Genomic DNA, 20,641 nt, shown 5'->3' with positions numbered 1-20,641 from the left:
TAGAACAGTGGTTTTCACCTGTGGTCCATGGACCTGTAGGGGTCCACAGGCTATGTCTAAGATTTCCAAAGGGGTCCAAACCTTCCTTCAAAAATGTTTAGGGGTCCACAAATGAAAAACGTTGAAAACCACTGTGATAAACAATTTTACTGTGATGCTAGGAGAGTTCCTTTCCCAGACCTGAAAGAGAGCTCTGTGTGGCTCAAAAGTTTGTCTCTCTCACCAACGGAAGTTGGTGCAATAAAAGGTATTACCTCAACCACCTTTTCTCTCTAATATCCTGGAACCAACAACTATATCTACCCTGCATATTGCCATGTTAACTGTTACTGAAGTCTTATTGGAGCAACTGTCATTCTATTCCTCCAGCAGAACTCCAATAGATTAACCAATGTTGTGAAGGCCAAGAGTATAACAGGGTTAAAAAAAATAACTAGATAAATTCATGGAGGATAAGTCCATCAATGGCTATTAGCCAGGATAGGCAGGGATGGCGTCCCTAGCCTGTTTGCCAGAAGCTGGAAATGGGCGACGGGATGGATCACTTGATGCTTACCTGTTCTGTTCATTCCCTCTGGGGCACCTGGCATTGGCCACTGTCAGAAGACAGGATACTGGGCTAGATGGACCTTTGGTCTGACCCAGTATGGCCACTCTTATGCTCTTAATAGAACAGAGTCTGTGCTTAGACAGCATAGCTGTGATAGGCCAGTGATTCAGAAACTTTTCCATACCATGACCCTTGCTTCAACAAAAATTTCAGGACCACCTTCCCAGATTCAGGACTCTCCTCCCATCTAGATATAAAGAAATTATGTATTCATAAGCCAGAGGCTGAGTACCACCTACTAGGCAACTAATTTGTAAGTCCATTATAGTAAATGCAATGAAACGTTGCATCTATCTCAGAACATGTTTTTCAGTTATCACAGAGTGAGATTTACAATGCTATTAGAACAGGAGCATTCGATTCAGTTTGAAGGTAGAACATGTTGGGCAAAATCCTAGCTCCACTGAAGTTGGTAGCAAAAGCCCCATTTATTTCAATGGGCCCAAGATTTAACCCATTATTACAAAGAGGTCAAGGGGCCATAATTATTTTGGGGCAGATTCTCTGCCCTGTTCCACTCTTTTGTGGCACTCATGGGTGGGTTTCTGCTGCCTTTGCACTAGTTGATTGCTCCAGCATGGAGGAATCCCCTGTGGCCAAAGGACCTAGCATAACTGGCTCCCTTGCCTCCCTCCCTGCAGCACCTGGTGCAGAGAATATACTGCGATGGAGAGGTGTCTGAGGGGAGCAGAAATGGCAACATGTGCCTTGACCCCAATTAGTCAAGGCTGGTGCATGGTTCCTTGAGAAATGAATCAGCTGATGCAAATTAAAGCTGCTCTAACCAGCGAGAGGTCTGAAGGAGAGAATCAGAGACATGTAGCTGGTTCCCAGCTTCTCTTCCCCCTCCTCCATTCAGGATACCCAGGTAGTTGTGTAGCGGAAGAAAGGACTTGCTCCTTTAGGTGCTTAGCTAGGCTTACGCAGAACCAGTTAAGTTCCCATCAATTCTGTTCTCCCTCCTGTCCAGTGCAACAGCCAGTCAGCAGAGGATCTACTAAGAAGCTAGAGCAGGGAAGGGACAGCAGCTGCTTAGAGTAGTGGTTTTCAAACTTTTTTTCTGGGGACCCAGTTGAAGAAAATTGTTGATGTCTGCGACCCAACAGAGCTGCGGATGAGGGGTTTTGGCTGCAGGGGTGGGGCTGGGAATGATGATTTCAGGGTGTGGGAGCGGGCTCTGGGCTAGGGTACGGGGTCAGGGTGCAGGAGGGGGTCAGGGCGCTGGGTGCAGGCTCTGGGGTTGGGGCCGAGGATGAGGGATTTGGGGTGCAGGCAGGGATTCCAGGTTTGGGGGGGCTCAGGGCTGGGGCAGGGGATTGGGGCACAGACTTACCTCCGGTGGCTCCTGGTCAGCGGCACAGCTGGGGTGCAGCGGTAGGCTTCCTGCCTGTCTTGGCACCGCGTACAGCACTTTGCCCCGGAAGCAGCCAGGGGCAGGTCCGGCTCCTAGGTGGAGGCATGCAAGCGGCTTCATGCGACTCTCGCCCATAGGCATTGCACCCCCACTTCCCCAGTGCAGAGCTGGTGCTCGGAGCAGGGGCAGCACATGGAGCCCGATGGCCCCCCACCTAGAAGCCAGACCCACTGCTGGCTGCTTCCAGGGCGCAGCGTGGTGTCGAAACAGGTAGGCACTAGCCTACCTTAGCTGGGCAGCACTGCGAACAGGACTTTTAACGTCCCAGTCAGTGGTGCTGACCAGAGCGACCCAGTACTGGGTCACAATCCGAACTCTGAAAATCGCTGGCTTAGAGGGCTCCTGACTCACAGAAGTGTTCCTAAAGCTACAGAGGAAGTGGTAGGAGGCAGTGTCCTTTCTGTCCTCCCTGTAACAATCAGGTTAATGCAGACAGTTTAAAATCAGAGTCAAAGGCTCAGGAAACATTTTCAATTAATAAATAAAAGTTCTTATTACAGTTACCCTCAAAGGTCACAACTGGGACAGTCCTGTATTCAAATGCCTCCATTACATAAAGAAACAATAGCACATAATTACAAGATTAAAAAAAAAGTTTATCTAAGTCAGTTTTCTTAATTTTTATTAAATTCAAAAATTGCAGAAAAAATTCACAACAAATTTCTAAATACACGTAAAAACAAGTCAGCTGAAATAATAGTCAGGTTAAAACTTATTTTTCCATAACTTTCCCTTCCTTGCTATTGCCCACAGTACCATCAGAAATCCTACAAATGCTATAGAAAATGGTGGATTTCATCTGTTAGTATTAGAGTAAACCACAAGTTCACTATGTAAAAACAGCTAACCATTTAGGCACAAGGTGGCAGAAGACATAAGTACAATTTTCAACCAGGCTTCCTTAGTTTGTTAGTTGAAACTGTATGTGCCAAAGATGTGTTCCCTGCACAGTATTGTGTGCAGAATGTAATAACTTATTCAGCAGCCCAACAGCTCTAAGATCTATTGGGCAAAGTATAAATTACCACCAATTATTTTGAATGCTTTGTTCCTTCCAGAAAACTTATGAGAAACTGGAAAAGTCCGTGGTATACATTATATCTGTGTAAATGTTCAGGGTGGAACAATGGCAAAACTGGTAAGATATTTCCGACACCAGAGAATAAAAACATAGTGATAAGCTATATTTTGCAGAAGACTTGTTTACATTTGTGTCCCCATGGGTCACAAATAGTTTTGCTACTGCCTGCCAAGTTGTCACGAAAAGCAGTCACATGCCATCACAGGATGCCAATTTGACTAGATCATCCTAATAGAGCAGTATTCAAGGCAAGCTATTAATGCACCTTGTTTTTCCTATCTTGAAAAATAAATGTCAAGGCTGAGAATCAGATCTTTATAAGTTTTTTTTTTTTTTTTTAAATTGTTCAATATCACTGATTTTACCTTTTATCCACCATCAAGTATATTTGCCATTCTAATAACAGGTGCAGCTCCACTGTCATTCATAAATACAAAATTTTATTTGCATTTCATTAGTTTAGAAAGACCACAATGTTTTTCAATACCACAACATTCAGGACACACCAAGTTATTCGAATATGTAACTACTGATTTACCACGACTAAACTAAACAGTGCATTGTAATAAAAGATATACCAAAGATATAGTTCACAAAGTCATTATCAGACAAAAACCTAACACAGTATATGCTTGATGGGAATAATTTCCACCATTAGGGGAAAAAAATGGTTTTCCATAAACCCCTCCCACCCACCTAGATGTTCAGACAAATACACATATATATTCCCTCAACACAAGAAAAAGTATTAAATTCCTTTTTAAAAGAATTTGTCTAGGACAGCAGCATTGCTTTTCATACCATCTTTTAGAATTCAATACACATCTCCACTTTTTACTCAATCTTAATGATTCTTGCAACCTACCTTATGTTTAAGCAGAAAATTAACTATGTGAGTTGACACTGCACCCTTAGAATTGCACCAAATGTGATGTCTTAATACACAAAGTAATGGTCTACTATTAAACATAATAAATAATAAGACAGATTGCTGGAAATTACACGTAGATCTACTACACGTAGTAGAAATTTGCTGTAGATCTAGTCAGCTGAAGATGCTACAGCTCCACCCCCTCCCTAAAAAAAAAAAATCTTCTGTATATATTAAAAGAAACAATGAAGGTTATGGAAGCTTTGTACATAAAGTTTTCAGTTTTAAAAAAATTCCTCTTTAAAATAGTTAGCAAAGCACCATATACTTATCTTCATACAAGAAGAGCTTCTGCTTGCCTGTTTATAATAACAAGGACTATTACAATATTTATGTCAAGAATAAGTATAGATTTAATTTCTCCTCCTCCTAGACCAGGAGTGTGGCAGTTCCCCATATACTGTACAATATTTATAGCACTACAGTGATGAATGAAATATACTATTTTGGGGAAGAGGGGTAATATTTAACTGTTGTAACTGAATCTTACACAGGATTGCATATTTGCATATTTACAGATTAGTGTGTAGCTCTGACTTAAAAACAAAGTGCAACATGAAACTGCCAAATGATTGTAGTGCAGACACCTTCTTCTCTCCCCCACTCATCTTTTCCACTCTGTATGAAGCAACAAGTCAACAGCAACGGACATGTGGTCTTGGCGGAGGCAGTTCAGGTGGGATTTCTGGCTCTGGTTGCAGGGACAATATACTGTTGGACAACTCATTCCTCATAATATCCAGAGGCATCTTAAAAAAAAAAAAAAAGTCTATAAATGATTACCTGCACTGAACTCTTTAGTTTATTTTAATTGAAAAGAAATGCTGCAGAACTGATACTCAGCTAAAATATTAAGGACCCCAACATCAAAGTATTTCGAGAACCACTTTCAAAGAGAAAGAAAAAGTTACAAATCAGTGTTAAAAAAACAGTATTGCTCTGTTGACAAATAGAAACATGGAACAATTCATATGTTATGAAGGAAATATACTTAATTTGGGGAGACGTTTCCATATAGCCAGTTTGTCAATAATAGAGAATGTATTTAAAAGTTTTTAATATTCCAGAAGCTTTATCTATGTGAAGCATGTACAATTTATTGAATTAAACATAATGCTGGGAGATCAAATTAAATCTGCAGAATTCCTAACTTTTCCTCAAATTTAAGTGCCCTTGGACAAATCATTCAGTCTTCCCTGTGTACCGGTTTCCATATCTGTAAAATGGGGATAATACTTGCCTACCTCTTGGGGTATGTATTAATTTTTCTATAGCTCTTTTAGAAGTTCTAGGTAGTATTGTAGACCACCTATAAGGAAGTGTGTATGACAGATTGCATAGATAAGATTCAAGATCACAAATAATCTTGTAGTTTAAAGAGGTACACTAATAAGTAATATACATAAAATGAAGTTGTTGCCTTCTAATGTTAATGAAGCGGTTCAGACTTTAAGAATAGTTTAATACAAATGAGGCTATCTCCCATAGAGAAAGACTAAACACTTGCATAGTTTGACAGCATCTGAAAATACAAAAAAGTAACATTTCTACCAAGGTGACCATAATTTTCTGAAATACAGCTCACCATGATTTACACGGATACTAATACTCACTTACATAACACTGCTCAGCCAGGACCGCACAGCCCTTTCTGAAGGTGGATAACTGTTATAGCCATTGTATAGATAGGGAACCAAAGGCAAAAAGAGGTTAAAAGACTCTCCTATATTGAAGCCAGCAGTGAACAGAAGACAGGGGTCTCTATTCTCTGCTCTGACGCTCTAGCCTCTGGACTATGCTGAAGACAGAAGCTTTGGTCTGCAAACATACCAGGGCTGCTTCTCTCTCGTTAGTTGACATGTAAGTTGCCAACTACTTGTTTTCCCAGCCCTTTGTAGTTCTTATCTCTCATTTCAATTTAAGGATGAACATTTATTTCTGCTTTGTCCTAAGCCAATTCCCCAATTCAGTCTCAATTAATGTATGGCAACAAATGGAAGCAGGCAAATGCACAGTCAGCTACTGAACTTTAGTCTGAAATGAAGTTACCGTGCAGAGAAGCACATACAAAAATCTCAACCGCAGTGCAGTTTTCAGCGGCTACTGAAGAGCTGAAGGATAGCAGCTGGTCCTCCAGCAGCCCGCTGGCCCCTCCAAACTAAATCAAAATTTTACTCGCCATTATGTGCTCTGAACAAATACTGGTACAAGCAGTAGTTAAATATAGTCCCCATCTCCACAGTACATACATATTACCTTTTTCAGGATGTCATCTACAAGTTTCAGAAATATTTCATCCACATTAAAATTATCCTTGGCACTTGCTTCACAGAACCGCATCCCAGTTATTTGCTGTGCAAACTGATGGAAAAAAATAAAGTAACTACATGAAGCTGCATGTTTTTAAGAGATTAAAAGGAAAACTGTACTTGACAAAATAGGAGCAAAACTGAATCTAGTGTCACATTAGAGCCATTTGAGTCAATTTCAGTTCTGCAAGATAAATTTTTACACACTGATTACACTCTTCAAAACAGAATGGGAAGAGAAAAATTAAGTTGTCTTTAATACATTCCATTAGTTTACCATGTCAAGACGAAATCAAGAAATAACTGAAAACAAAATGAAATGTCATTAATGAAAAGAAATGTTGCTCAACCATGAAACCAGACATACAAAAGTGTGACACTCAGTGTGCTGAATACACAACTCATACAGAGAACACTTCAGTTCATATATTTATGTTTGTTTTGTTTTATTTCTTTTCATTTGCTTTTAGATGAAGTTGATGCTCTTGAAAATGAGTAAATAGCAGCACTAGAAAATGCCAGGATTAATGCAAGCATGTATACTCCATGGCTTTGGAACAGCTTGCCAGGCAGAATTCCCCAGGGCTATGGTTCCATCTCATTCCATGGAGGATTTCAAAATTGTGGGAATTTGTTCTGAATTGGAATGAAATCAGATTTTGAAATAGCAAAATACTCTGTGAAGTGGAATACCTCCACTCAGCTCTAAGTAATTCAAAAGGAAAAATGCAAAGCTCTCAGGGACTCCATGCATTGGAACTTTAATATCATCTCACCTTAACACCATGCCTACCAATTCTTATTCTATGACACATCCATGTAGAAAAAACACACACACAGGTTCAAACACATGAGAAAAAGCATTTTCAAAATTAGAATCAATTAGATTCTAATCAATTAGAAGATGCTCAGTTAAGAATACCCCTTTAACTTTGTTTTTATGTAAGTTGGTAATGAAATATAAAGAGGTATAAATCTTAGTGCCTTGAGCTAAACAGCGCTCATGGTCTGCTGCATTAATACACCAATTTTTCAGACAATATTTGGGTACATATTTAACTCGTGCCAAAGGACAGATTGTTCATATGTCCCTTTATGCCTTCACATCATGCACTTATATACTTAGTCCCTAAACAATTCCATAATATCAGAAGAGGAGTTTTTCAAGTAAAAACAAGCCGAAACTTTTTTTTTCTTTTTTTAAATCGAATAGCTATCAGCTAGTATTTATCTGGATTTTCCCTAAGGTTACTGCAGTCTGTTTTAGAAATCTCTCCCCCTCCAGTGCTCTGTCCACAGTATCCTCCAGAAGTCATGCCATGACAATACTTTACATATTATAACAAGAACTCTTTCTCCCCCCAATTAACAAATATGGAGAACCAATGTCAACAGTGCATTAGCTTTCAGCAGCACCATTGTGCTTATTTCCAACATATGGATAGCACGACAGGTTACATAATCTTTATTTTGTGCATTGTCAAAGCCTTGCTTTTGAAAAGCAGTCTTTACATTCCTACAATCTTCTCAGGTTGGTCTGATGTCTCCAGAATTTCAGGAGACATTCAAATGATTCTCTTCCACAGAAAACAAATCTTACAGATCCTGAGCATTGTGGGTACGTATGGTTAGTCTCCTGGATAGTAACCTACTGGAAGAGATGCCAAGGGTTGATTTTATGGTCTGGTTTTCTCACAGCTTGAAGTGATCAGGAGCAATTTGGAAGAGGATGAAATAGCAGACTGAACCTAAGCAGAAGTCCAGCAATGGATAAGTCCCCCTCAGAAAATTATTACAGTGGAAATTAGATTAATTCACCTATACTTCTTTTTACAGAAGAAAATGCTCTTCCTTTTTGGAGTTTAAGATTCCTGGAGAAGTCATGCCAGTGAGGAAGAAATGGATCACGATTACTTTGACTTAATAATAGGTATATAATGATCCAGACAAGGAGCCAGTTCTCGAGTCTAGCCAAGCGGTGCTCAGTACAGAAGTTGCTTAAAGCCAATTTTGTGCTTCACTAATCTTGGGACAGTCAGGAGCTACTTTGGTCCCTCATATAAGTTAAAGCAGTTTAATGGATGCTTTAACCTACACCTGCTATAACAGCACCCAGAGGTCATTTGCTGGCCCAGAGCACAAGGTGCCGCAGCCTCCCTCCCTCCCTCCCCACCCTTCTGCAAGGGAATGGAAAGGGCAGTCTATAGTCAGTTCTACACCAGCTGAGGATGTGAGGGGAATCTTCAGCTGATTTCTCAGAGAAGCTTTCCAACACTTTATGCTACTTTGGGGGTCTGAGGATCAAGTTAGTAACTTCTAATTTCCTCTGTTTTTTTAGGGCAAGATGATATTCCTTACATTAAAGAAACATACCTGGGCATGTTCTGTAATACACAGTATAAGCTTAAAACAGATTTTGGTAGAATAATGTATGCTTAAAACACTGTATGTCTTCTATAACTAAGGGTATGACGGAGAGTAGTATCATACATTCAACATCAAAGCTGTAGGTATTTTTTTATAGCAAAGGCAGTACAACTGTTATTTTTAATCAAATACTAGGCTAGAAAAAAAGGTTTCTCCTTTTTTACCTAATTAACTTCGCCCTCTCCCCTCAAATAGTCAGGTATCTTTCAAGGGGCAATGTGCTTCCACTCAATGCTTGCCTGGCTTAGAATTTCAGCCATCATTAGATTTATCTCAAACTTGCAAAAGAGTCAGCACAGCCCAAACCTACAGCTGTACATTCTTCACAATTCCAATATAAGCCCACAACCACCTTCTTTCACCATCACTAAAGGATGTTAATGATTTGATTCCACCTGCTCTTACCTTTTCTCCCTGCTGTCGAGTAATCTCTCTGTCAGCTTCACAGTCCAACTTATTTCCAACCAGTAGAAGCTCTGCATCTTCTGAGGCATACTGAATACAGAATAATATGGTATTTCTAGTTAACTACATCCACAAACGTAAGATTTTTACACTGTTGGTAAAATCAATTGTGTCACTAATACTTATGTACCTGCATGAGTTCTGTATCAAAGCTCTATACAACCAGAAATAAGGATATATATCCTTGAGATAATATCTGCTTCTAAACACATTCCATAATACTGCATGAGAAATATACCTATGTTTCCCATAGGAGGACTATTGTAGCCTTAATGCAAAGAAGGTAAATGGAATGGCATGGTTTTCCAGTGCACAGCTGGGTGCCCAAATCTTTGCATATTTCTGACAACACTGATGACAGCAAGTTTAGTTCACAGAAGTCAGCAGAAGAATAAGAATAAGCACACAAATTAAATGCTTGCTAAAAGAATGAAGTGGAAATCTATAGCAAAAGAATTTAAGTCTTTAGTCTTCTAAGGGTTTATTACAAAACCACACTGTAAAAATGTAATTTAATAGTGTCCCTTTCATTAAGCATTACATATATTGTATTTTCCATTTTCAGAGAAGTTGGAGCCTACCTTATCAATCATTTTCATCCATTTTGGTAAATCCTCAAATGTCTCCTTCTTGGTGATATCATACACCAATATGATTCCCTTGGCACTTCTGTAATAAGCTGAGGTAATGCTGTTGAATCTCTCCTGGCCTGCTGTGTCCCTAAGGAGTAGCAGCAAACATTGGAGGAAGTATTTTACCAGATCACAAAGCATAGACTAGGCTAACCTGCAGTTTAATAAAAAAACCACATCATGCATTCTACAGGCATAGTCCATATTTTTCATTTCCTTCTATAAATACGAATTTCAGACATCACCAGGTAAGCTGGATCAACAACTGGATCAGAAGAAGTAAGCAATTCTATATCAAACCTATTTGTCCCACACTAACTTCACTGAGAAAGGCAAGGCCACCAATCAGTTTTACATGTCCTTGAGAATGGAACTGTCCAATGAAAACAGATCAACAGATGGAAAAAAAAATTACACACAATATTTCCTGGAAGAGTGAAAAAAAGAAAAGGATGCATGCTCATCAAGCTAACACTGTTGGACTTTGTACTATAAAAGCAGCAATTCACAGATTAACAAGATTTAAGAGCTTTCGTATCAACCAAAAAAATTAAGCCATGTTTTTAACACCAATGCAGAAAATAACTGCAGAAATTATTGATCAAAGTAAGCCAATAACATGAAGATGTATGGTAGTATTTTTTGAGGCACACATATGGCTGAGTACAGCGTGAGCCTGAAGACCAAGTTCTAAATTTGAAGTGTTCACTTATTTTGAGTGAGGAGATGATGCCCATCCACCGACAGCGCTGCCCAGTGGTCAGGACTAAGTTGGCAGGTTGTCTCTCCATTGAAACGCAGTCATGTCCTTCCACCCCAAGGATTTCCAGTCCTCCCCTTTAGAATGGGGATCTTGGGGACTGGGCTCTTGAACAGTCAACGTCTTTTCCAGATGGCCTCTCACTGTACATGAAGGCTCTTGATGTAATGTCCTCGTGGGCCCACCCTTTTCACTAGGCTCCAGTCCAGGGCCCAGTGGTAGGCAGCTCCACTCAGCACCTTGGGGTACTATGCAGCCCTCCTCCTCCCCCCAACCCTCCCCCCCCCACTTCCGGACCACTTCCTACCCCAGTCATCTTTAGCTTCACAGAATAAATCACTTCAATCTAGTCTCTGACCTGCACACTCAGTCACCTGACTCTTCTTTGTAGATTTGCACAGGTCTGTGTTGTCAGGTCTGGGCAATGAGTTCCTGAGCACTACTTTCCCTTCAGAGCAGCTGCCTGCTCCCTTCCACCCTGCCTCTGAGCTGCTCCACTCCTCTTTTTAAAGCCCTGCCGCCAGCTTGTGCAGGCGAGTCTGGGTGGGACCGCCTGGGCCCAAAGCTGGTCCCTAATCCCCTGCTCTCCAGTGTGGTGTTTAAATACCCCACCACAGGATGCCCAACTGGACAGACCCATGGCCTGGCTATCAAAAGTGATGGGGGCTTCAATTAGGGTTCATTTACTAGCAGCTGTACTTCTTCTAGCAAGTTTATGTGCTTGTGTAGTCAAGACTCGGGGTGTTTTCACTGTATCATGAAAACTTGCTCTGAGCCATTTTCAACCATATCACCAAAAAGCCTGCTTAGAGCAGATTTTTCATGACAAGTTGATAAAAATGCCTGAAGCTTGTCTACCCCAGAACTTTCATTGTTAGTGCTGTTACTGGAAAGTAGGTTACAAAATGCTCTAATGGATTCAAGGTTTAGGGGTTTCAACAGGGGTCTCCAAAATTAGTGGACATTTTTTAAAGTTTAGTATGACAGCTGGTCAAAACTAGAAACTCTTTTTGTGAGAAGTTTCTTAATTAAAAACATTTATTTGAATTATTCTGTAGAAAGATTTTAGTTTTCCCATGAGAAGTTTCTAACCAATTAGAAATATAAAAATAAATGTTAATGAACTTGTATTTTCCAAGGAGGGAGAGGGAGACTTCCAGCATGAAAATCTTTGACCAACTCTATTTAGTACTCAAGTATTGTATGACTTCATTATGAGAAGCCTTAGAGAGCAAAACATTTTTAATAACATGGATGGATTATTTTTGGAGTATTTCAAAAAGTTTCAGGTTCACATGATCAAATTGACTGTCTTGGAGAAAGTAACTTTTATTTATCCACAGCATATTCCTTGGACATACATTTGTAGAGAAAACTGCCTCTCCCCTGCCCAGTCTCAAACAAAACCTCCATGGATCACATCTATGGCTGACAGGTAATTCAGCATTAATGCTCAGCCAAGTCAATCCTTGGCCTTTCTTCTGTAACTGCCACAATGATACCAGTTAGCATCAACTCTGTACAGATAGTTTCATGATGCAGATGATCGTTCCCTGAAGCCTCAGCTTCAGACAGGCTACACCAAGAATTGTGAAAAAAATAAAACTGCTAGATTATCATGACCAGTATTTCGTAGCTGGAGGATGGCACAATCATACAATGGTGAGGGGGGAAAAATCAGTTCTGTCTTCTACTATTTCTATCTCCTGATTATATATATATAAAAAAATCCACAGCTAAATTTACCCACACTAAACTTTGATACCTCGCAAGAAGCAAAAACATATTACCTGTTTGGTTCCAATGATACATGAGACTACCTCTATATGTTTAATTGGTTGCTTTCTTTTCACTAATGACATTTTAATTAAAGCAATGTAAGTGCTCTATATTCTACAGCTGAAATTACATACAGCTATTATTCACCATTACAACAGTTTATTTTCTCCTATTCTAAGTTCACCTATCTTTATACCAGGGTCAAATTTATTTTTCGCAAAGCCCCTGTGACATTTCAATATGGGAAACACTTTAAAATGCCAGTCAAGATTGTGAATTTCCACATATGGAAAACATCGTCTCAAAGCTTATGAAGAGACTTCTCCAAATGTCTCTCTTGTAGAATTGCATCTGTCACCTGATGTCAACAAACAAGCTTACAGATTATTGTACATGGGAATCCCTTTAGTTCCATCACATTGAATGCCAGACATGATAGAGCTGGGAGGGCAGGAATGCTGTAGAGAAATATTATTGTTACTATATGGTTAAAGCTGGCAGCTGATAGTAACTGGCAAAAGGTAAGATTTTCTGATCAGTTAAGATATGGTATTTGTGGCAGAACACTGTCCTGCTAGACTTGAGTGGTTTAAAAAAAATACACATTCTGGGTTTCTTTAAATCATAGCCTGTAGAACTACTGCACTGAATCACTTAACCCAAGTATCAGAGTAGCAGCCGTGTCAGTCTGTATTCGCAAAAAGAAAAGGAGGACTTGTGGCACCTTAGAGACTAACAAATTTGTTAGCCACAAGTCCTCCTTTTCTTTTAACCCAAGTAGTTGCATGTTCTCTTCTAGCTATCTCAAAAGGCATTTGTTCACTTAATTGAACACGGAGTTCCTGCTCTATCAATCCTTCAATTCTATAAATTCAAGCGTTAGATAGGTGGTGATCCAGGACAACCGTATAAATATAAGCCTCCTCCTCCCCAAAAAAAACAAGCTCCGAAGAGCTAAAATGATGGGAAGAGGAAGGAAAGATGTTATATAGTGTGGAAATATTAAAACCCTGAGAAACAGTTATTCTAATAATTAGCACTCTGATGGAACACAAATACAATTCCGTACCAAGGCCCAGAATCAACAAGGTATTTACATACATCTAACTTTAAGCACATAAATGGTTCCATATGTTTAAAGTTAGGCATGTAAGTAAGTCCCTTGCAGAATCAGGCTTAAAAAAAATAAAACTCAAAAACTGTGGCATTTAATTATTCTTTGAATTTTGGTCCTATTTTCAGTAACTATACCACGAATTAGCAAGAATGCAAGTGCCAAAATTTGATGCCAATATTAAAATATCAACAAAGGAGAAGGAAACTAACGATGTCCACTTCTATTAATTTTGCAGGGAATTATACTTGAAATTAGCATTATATCTCTGTATAGCAAAACTATGTCTAAGTGGAATGTTCATTTGTAACACGCATAGCTACTGTCTCTAAAGCATGCTGCAAACAAATTCTTTCCTCCTTTTCCTTTAGTGTCCCTCATCCCTGCACAGAAAGAAGTGAATTAATGTACTCACTTGACTGTCTAATAATGTACAGTACTAGAGAGGTTTAATAATTTGAGAACAAAGAAAGGGAAGTTTCACCAAATCATTAAGTCAGTGGTACTTCGGAAGTATTGGTGGGAACCCATTCTCATGTAGGAAAAACGTGTACAGTGGAAGAGAAACACTGTTACACAATTATTCTGTAATAGCACTTTGAATACGTTTACATGCAAATGATGGAACTATCTAAGTGATATTCAGATTTCAAAGGTGTGCTGGATTTCTGCAGTTCCCTTAATGAAAAAAATCTACTAAGTTTTCTATTAACAGGGTTCTCCCCTTACTACAAGTGAGAGTGTATAAAAATAGAATTAATGTAACCTCAAGAAGCAGTAAGTTTAGAATATTGTCCCCTGCCTCTTGAGTTCAGAAGAACTTATTTCAAAATGCTGAGGGATCCCAAATGCCAGGCGGGCAGATTATTTTCTGTATGTTGTAATGTTCTATCAGTAGGGCCCTACCAAATTCACGGCCATGAAAAACACGTCATGGACTGTGAAATCTGGTCTTTTCTGTGCTTTTACCCTATACTATACAAACTTCACAAAGGAGACTAGCATTTCTGAAGTTAGGGGTCCTGACCCAAAAAGGAGCTGAAGGAGGGTCGTAAGGTTATTTTAGGGGGGTTGCAGTACTGCCACCCTTACTTTTGCACTGCCTTCAAGTTGGAGAGTGGCAGCTGTTGGCCAGGCGTCCAGCTCTGAAGGCAGCACCCTGATAGCAGCAGTGCAGAAGTAAGGGTGGTAATACCATACCATGCCATCCTTACTTCTGTGCTGCTGCTGCTCTGCCTTCAGAGACGGGCTCCCGCCCAGCAGCCACCACTCTCCAGCTGCCCAGCTCTGAAGGTAGTGCCACCACCAGTAGCAGCACAGAAGTAAGGCTAGCAGTACTGCAACCCCCCCCGCACAACTCCTTTTTGGGTCAGGACCCCTACAATTACACCACCATGAAATTTCAGATTCAAATAGCAGAAATAATGAAATTTACTATTTTAAAAATCCTATGACCGTGAAATTGACCAAGATTTACCGTGAATTTGGTAGGGCCTTATCTATCAGGGATACGCTGTATACCCAAAAGTTCAGGGTGTACAAATTCCGCGAGCATGATAAAACACCCACAGTGCTTGCTTTATAATGAATAGTGTCTCTGCCATCGAGATACCTTTTATGATGAGTCAGTTATGATGTGTTAGAGCAATTCGGTTTTGTTTTGCTGTTCTCATCCATTTTATACTCCAATCATAAGAAGTATTAACACATGGTATAATTAATAAGGTATTTATTATTTTAGTCTGAAGACTTAGCAAACCATCCATGGGCAGAGGCAATAAAGCATTAGCATGATCAATCTCCAGTTCATGAGATTACTGATCTATTAATATTATGCAATGTAATAAACAATAAGCATACGAATTGCTAGTTCTCAATTACAGTATCATCTTAAAGTTCCAAATAGAGTAAGTCTAGGGTTCAGGAATTAAACAAAAGTCCAAACAGCCACATATGTATAGTCTAATGTAATAAGTTTGAGTGTTGGAGGCAGGATTCAAAGGCTTTCACACTACAAAGAATTTAGTCTTGAATTAAGTCTAATTTGTTGAACATGCTGAGACATTCTGGATTTCAAATATTGCTTTTACATCTATGTACTTTTATACCTCGCATGTATTGCTATTGCAGCTAGCTAAGTAAAATTTTTGGTGTCCCTATTTTTTTTTTTAAAGGAATTCACTTATACTTTAAAATGTTGTGCTTTGTGTATATAATGCTATTTCTCCACCTCCAGCTCCTCATCCCAAAGTAAAAAGTTGTGAGAATGGGAAAAATGTATTTCTTTTCCAACATGCAGCCACAAACATGTATTGTAAAAGTATTCCTTAACTATTTATGATTTTGCAAATAATGAATCCACCTGTCATTGTCTTTCTGCTTAATGACATAAAAATGAGGGACATCCTGCAAATGAGATGTCATACAAGGGAAAATTTAAAACATAAAAGCAATGTCCAAATGCTGTTAAGATTCTTACTTCTTTCCCTTCTATATTCATTACTGTAACATACACAGTGATTTAGAAGTGTAAATCAGATATTGTTAGAAAACCCCTGAAAGTCTTAATTTGGATTTAATGGCTTAGATCATACAACTATTTTGGTTTTAATACAAATGCACTCAATGTGTACGTACGTACGTACACACACACACACACCAACTACATTTTTTTTTGAGGGTGGCATCGGATGGCAGTGGAAGAAGGAAGTAATTTAAACCAAAGTAAAAATGGGCTTCATCGTGCTCTTTTGGTAGTGAAAAATAAAAATCTTTAGCTAGAGAAGATTTTTGAAGTGGTGTATTTATTGGGTTCATATGAAAACAAAAAACTTTTTCCCCCCCAATGACCATCTCCTCCCCTCCAAAATCCAGAACAGGCTGATAAGCTTTACTTATGTTACACCATAGCTTGTTTATTTTCATACCTACCTAACTCTATGAGCATTTTGAAGTATTTTCAGCACATGGTTTCTCTTTAGGGCTGGCCATAAGTTTTCTGATGGAACAGTTTTCTAATCAAAAAAGGCTGACTCAACAGAAGCAACACTGACCATGTCAATTCAATCAAAAACTTATGGAATTTGACCTGTTCGAAAACTGCTTGGTTTCCTACCAGCTTGCTTGCCCACCTACCTGGCTTGCCAGCTGCCTAAATACCCTGCTCCACCCCGGCCAGCTCTCAGGCTTTCCTGCTTCTTGGGCTGCCTGGCAACCCACTTGGCTGGTTCCCAGACAGCCCACAACTCACCCTCCGTGTGGGCAGCCAGAAAGCTAAAATATTAGATTTCAGTTCTCCTGAAAGGAGTTTTTCTGAAAATCGCACCCCCCAAAAGAAAACAAAAACAAAAAACAACCCAACACATTTGAGGTTTTTGTCCTGATTTGGAATGGAAAAAAAAATTCATGGGAAGAAATTTCTAATTTTCATCTTCCAGCCAGCTCTACTTCTCTTACTGTCTATTACACACATTCACCTGCTGAAGCCAACACTTGAGGACAGGATAAGGAATATGAAATGGCTAGTTACGAAGTCTGTAATAATGATCATTTTCACTAATTACATATACCTGGGCTGTGTGAAAAGACAGGGTAATTATTTAAATTTACACCTAGGATGAAAAGGAACTGTACAGTGTAGCACATGTGGATGTACAGATAGGTGTAATGGGTGAAACTGCAAATAAAAATTTAAACTATGTATCAAGAAAAGTTTCTTAACAGCAATTTAGATTGTGAGCTCTTCAAGGTGGGGAACTTGTGTTTGTACATGGGACCCTGATTCTGAAGGTTTCATGACTACCATAATCCCCTCCAATCCCCAACATTTTAGCTCCTGAATTTACCTGCCAAGGGAAGTGAAGAAAGCACTACTGATCTAGTCATTGTAGGTGGAGCTGGTAGCCTGATCCTTCCCATAAGACCACCCCATTTTCCATGTTGGGTGTCTGCCCAGGCTGAACTTTTTGGGGGGACATTTCAGCTATTATGGTTCAGCCATTTAGAAGAAAAGTTTAGGGGAAAATGTTTGCCCATGTTAAAAAAAATTCATACAGCTATTTTACTGAGCAGGTCTAGAATCCACTGGAGTAGAAACTTGAAATTTGGCAGAGGGGTCTCACTGATGTCAGGGACGTGCCTTTTGCTGATTGGGTGAAAATCTGCCCAAATCTGAAAAGTCACTGTTTGCACATGCTCAGAAGAGTCTCATAGCATTTGGCAGCTAAATTCCCAGAAGATTCCATTTGCACTGGGCATGCTTCATCTCCTCACAGCATCTGCGCACTCACTGGACTACATATAACACTCATTTCCATAAAGTGAGCATGTCCCACTTCAAGATTGTATGGATAGAGAAGTATTTTCCCTGCAACTGCTCCTCTCTGTAGCTGAGGGGGCCAATAGAGTTTCAGGCACCAGAACTGAGACCAGGGAGATAATCTCTCCTGAACTCTGCTCATGCCCAGGCAGGAAGAGGAGGAAGACGCAGTCGGAATGGGATGCAGGGGGTGATAAATGAGAGGAAGGGAGAAATAAAGAAGTTCTCAGTCCCCACATTCCTCTGCTGTCAGCAAATAGCTCTGAAACCCACTGGCAAAGGATGTACGTCATCTGCCTCTAATGCCTGATCCACATACTCAACCTGCTACTGCTACCAGTTACTCCATAAGGCCAAGTGGCAGAGGTCTATGCTGTAGATCTGAAGGTCTGAACCCACTGATAACCCAAGTTGGAGGTCAATATGATTCTACATGTTAAAACTTTTGTTTTTCAGTTTTTTTTTTATATGTAGGAGATTATATTAAAAAATCCTATGCTAAAAGAACATTAAGGTTACAAAGTCAAACGTTCAAAAGCTAGGAATTGGCAGAATTAAGGTTGCTGGTATTGTGAAGAAAAATTCATTAATGTTTGTGAAGCATTTAAGACACTGATAAACACCCAGGATGAAATTAATAATCCTTTAGTCAGTGCAGGGTTTGGAAACTGTGCGTTAATAAGGCCTGTGGGCACACACAGTACAAGGAGGATAAAAAAACAAAACACAACTACCAATCAGAGGCAACACATGTGCGGGCATGCAAGGTCCCATGCCCCCCCCTCCAGATTTCTGCCTTTCATTTAGCAACAGCTAACTGTTCCAAGGGGGACTCATCCAGAGAGGCTGCTGCAGACTCTGCCCCACAGGGCAAAGGTGACAATAGGCAAGGCCTTTGACTGCCTCTTGCCAGGAGGCCCAGCAGTGAGGAGGCAGCAGCTCCCCCTCACCATGTATCCATGCAGCACGGGGAGGGAGGAAGCAGAAGGACAGTTGGCTGTGAGCTAAGCCTTCCCACCCCCTGCTACACGGGGCTGCTTCTCCTTCCCTGCTGCTGGAGGCCCAACACTTCCCACTGCCTGCTTTGGAGACCACCATGGGGTGAACTCCCTGTGGCTATTCCCAGGGCAGGAGCTGCTCTCCCACTCCTATAGCAGTGCAGGGGCTCTGCACAGGGAAAACTGCCCCCCTCACACTGCAGTAGGAGTTGCCCTGTCTTCCATTTAGCTACAGCTTCTAAGGTGAGCAAGGGGGTGGAGGTGGCGATCCCTCCCTGAGCCCCACCACATGGGGCTGGCCTGAGCTATCTGGAATTACTGGTCGCTCCCTCGAATATTCCTCCACGCCCCCCTAGGGAAGCTCGCCCCAGTTTGACAACCTCTGTTCTAGATTTAGAGACGAGGTGTTCTAGATCCAGTGCCCCGCCCAACCTTTAAATTGTGTCACCCCTCCAATCAACAGTTATGTGTTGCCTCTGCTACCAGTTCACTGAATAAGGTTGGGGTCCTGTAAGAAGAAAAAAAAAATAGTATGTGATCACATAGTAAGAGACTGTATCATCACGCATACACACAAGGGGGCTTGAGTTTGCAACCTTAATGTTCTTGAAATGTAAGGGGTTTTTTAATGTAATTTATGGACAGACAGGCAAAGCACTCGAGAATGTATTGTAGAAAACAACTGTCGATTTATCTTCTCTCTTTGCTCATGTAACAACTGTTTTCCAACATGATTTTATATGTATGTCCAGAGATTTATTTATTTTTTTAAGTAATGGTTAATTACAGCAAAGACATTTTAATAGTGAGAATCAAGGAGAAAGACACTTTGGGACTACATGTATTGATGTTTCCTTGTAATGACTGATGTATATTGGTATAAATTCAGATACTTAACCAATTCTTATGTATTTCATTTCTACATTAAATTACATGCTACGTAACCATTTTAGGCATGCCTCAGCAACTGAGTAAGGGCCACACTAATATCCCTGTAAGTTTTTTTTTTTTTTTTTTTTTAATTATTTTCAAACAAAAGTCTACAAAGATATGCTTAATAAGTGGGAATGATAAGGAGTTTTAGGATATATTTTCTGACAAAAAACTGTAAAACATTTATTCAACATTAAGAACATGTCTGACAAGCTATATACATTTCACATTCAGTGCTACATCATCATCTTGACATAAAAAATTTGCATTACCTCTGTCAGCTTCAGTAGGCCCTGGCTAACAATGGTGGCTCACCCACCAGCTCTGTAGTCATAGGTTTCCAAACAGGGACGCAGATGAGGGATGAAGACATGCCAGTAATATTCAAGTGTTAGATGACTGATGATACCAAAGATGCAGCAGCAGTTAACTCAGAGGGAAGCAAGACAAACACATGGTGCAACAAACAGAGTTGATGGTGACCTGCCAAGAGGCGTTAGTAAGCTAAACTCACTTCATCTATGTAATTAAAAATGAAATACTACCAGAACGTCCCACTGGTGTCATTTCAACAACCTATGTGCTTTGATTTGCTTTTTCTATGGGTTGTTAGCATCTATAACAATTGATCTCTAATGCCAATTATGCATCAAGCACGGTTAATACACCAAAGCTATTAGATAATTTATAGGATTAGAGTCTACATTAACATAGCTGGTTTACTCTCTCCTAACTGTGATTTGTGTCATGCTATTGTGCACCATAAGGGACCCCTCAGAACTAACAATTTCTAATCGAATACACTGTATTAATCATTATTGATAAATAATATAACGTGAGCAATCATTTCCAAGATATATGCAACCTTCC

General features: G+C 39.9%; 1 protein-coding gene across 1 annotated transcript in view; it reads right to left on the bottom strand.

The window, feature by feature from the left end:
• Positions 1 to 2,629: 2,629 nt before the first annotated feature.
• The window catches only part of RAB12 (RAB12, member RAS oncogene family), a 33,610-nt gene continuing 15,598 nt past the window's right edge, over positions 2,630 to 20,641 (bottom strand). The window contains exons 3-6 of the mRNA XM_037892840.2: positions 9,819 to 9,957; positions 9,178 to 9,267; positions 6,293 to 6,397; positions 2,630 to 4,785 (exon numbers count right to left, since the gene is read on the bottom strand). Of these exons, the coding sequence (XP_037748768.1) occupies positions 4,672 to 4,785; positions 6,293 to 6,397; positions 9,178 to 9,267; positions 9,819 to 9,957 (448 nt within the window). The 3' untranslated portion in view covers positions 2,630 to 4,671. The remainder of the gene's footprint in view (positions 4,786 to 6,292; positions 6,398 to 9,177; positions 9,268 to 9,818; positions 9,958 to 20,641) is intronic.

The sequence above is a fragment of the Chelonia mydas genome, chromosome 2 (assembly GCF_015237465.2).
Source record: "Chelonia mydas isolate rCheMyd1 chromosome 2, rCheMyd1.pri.v2, whole genome shotgun sequence".
NCBI classification, from domain to species: Eukaryota; Metazoa; Chordata; order Testudines; family Cheloniidae; genus Chelonia; species Chelonia mydas.
Note: the sequence above shows the minus strand (reverse complement) of the source record. Positions and strands in the feature narration are given on the sequence as shown.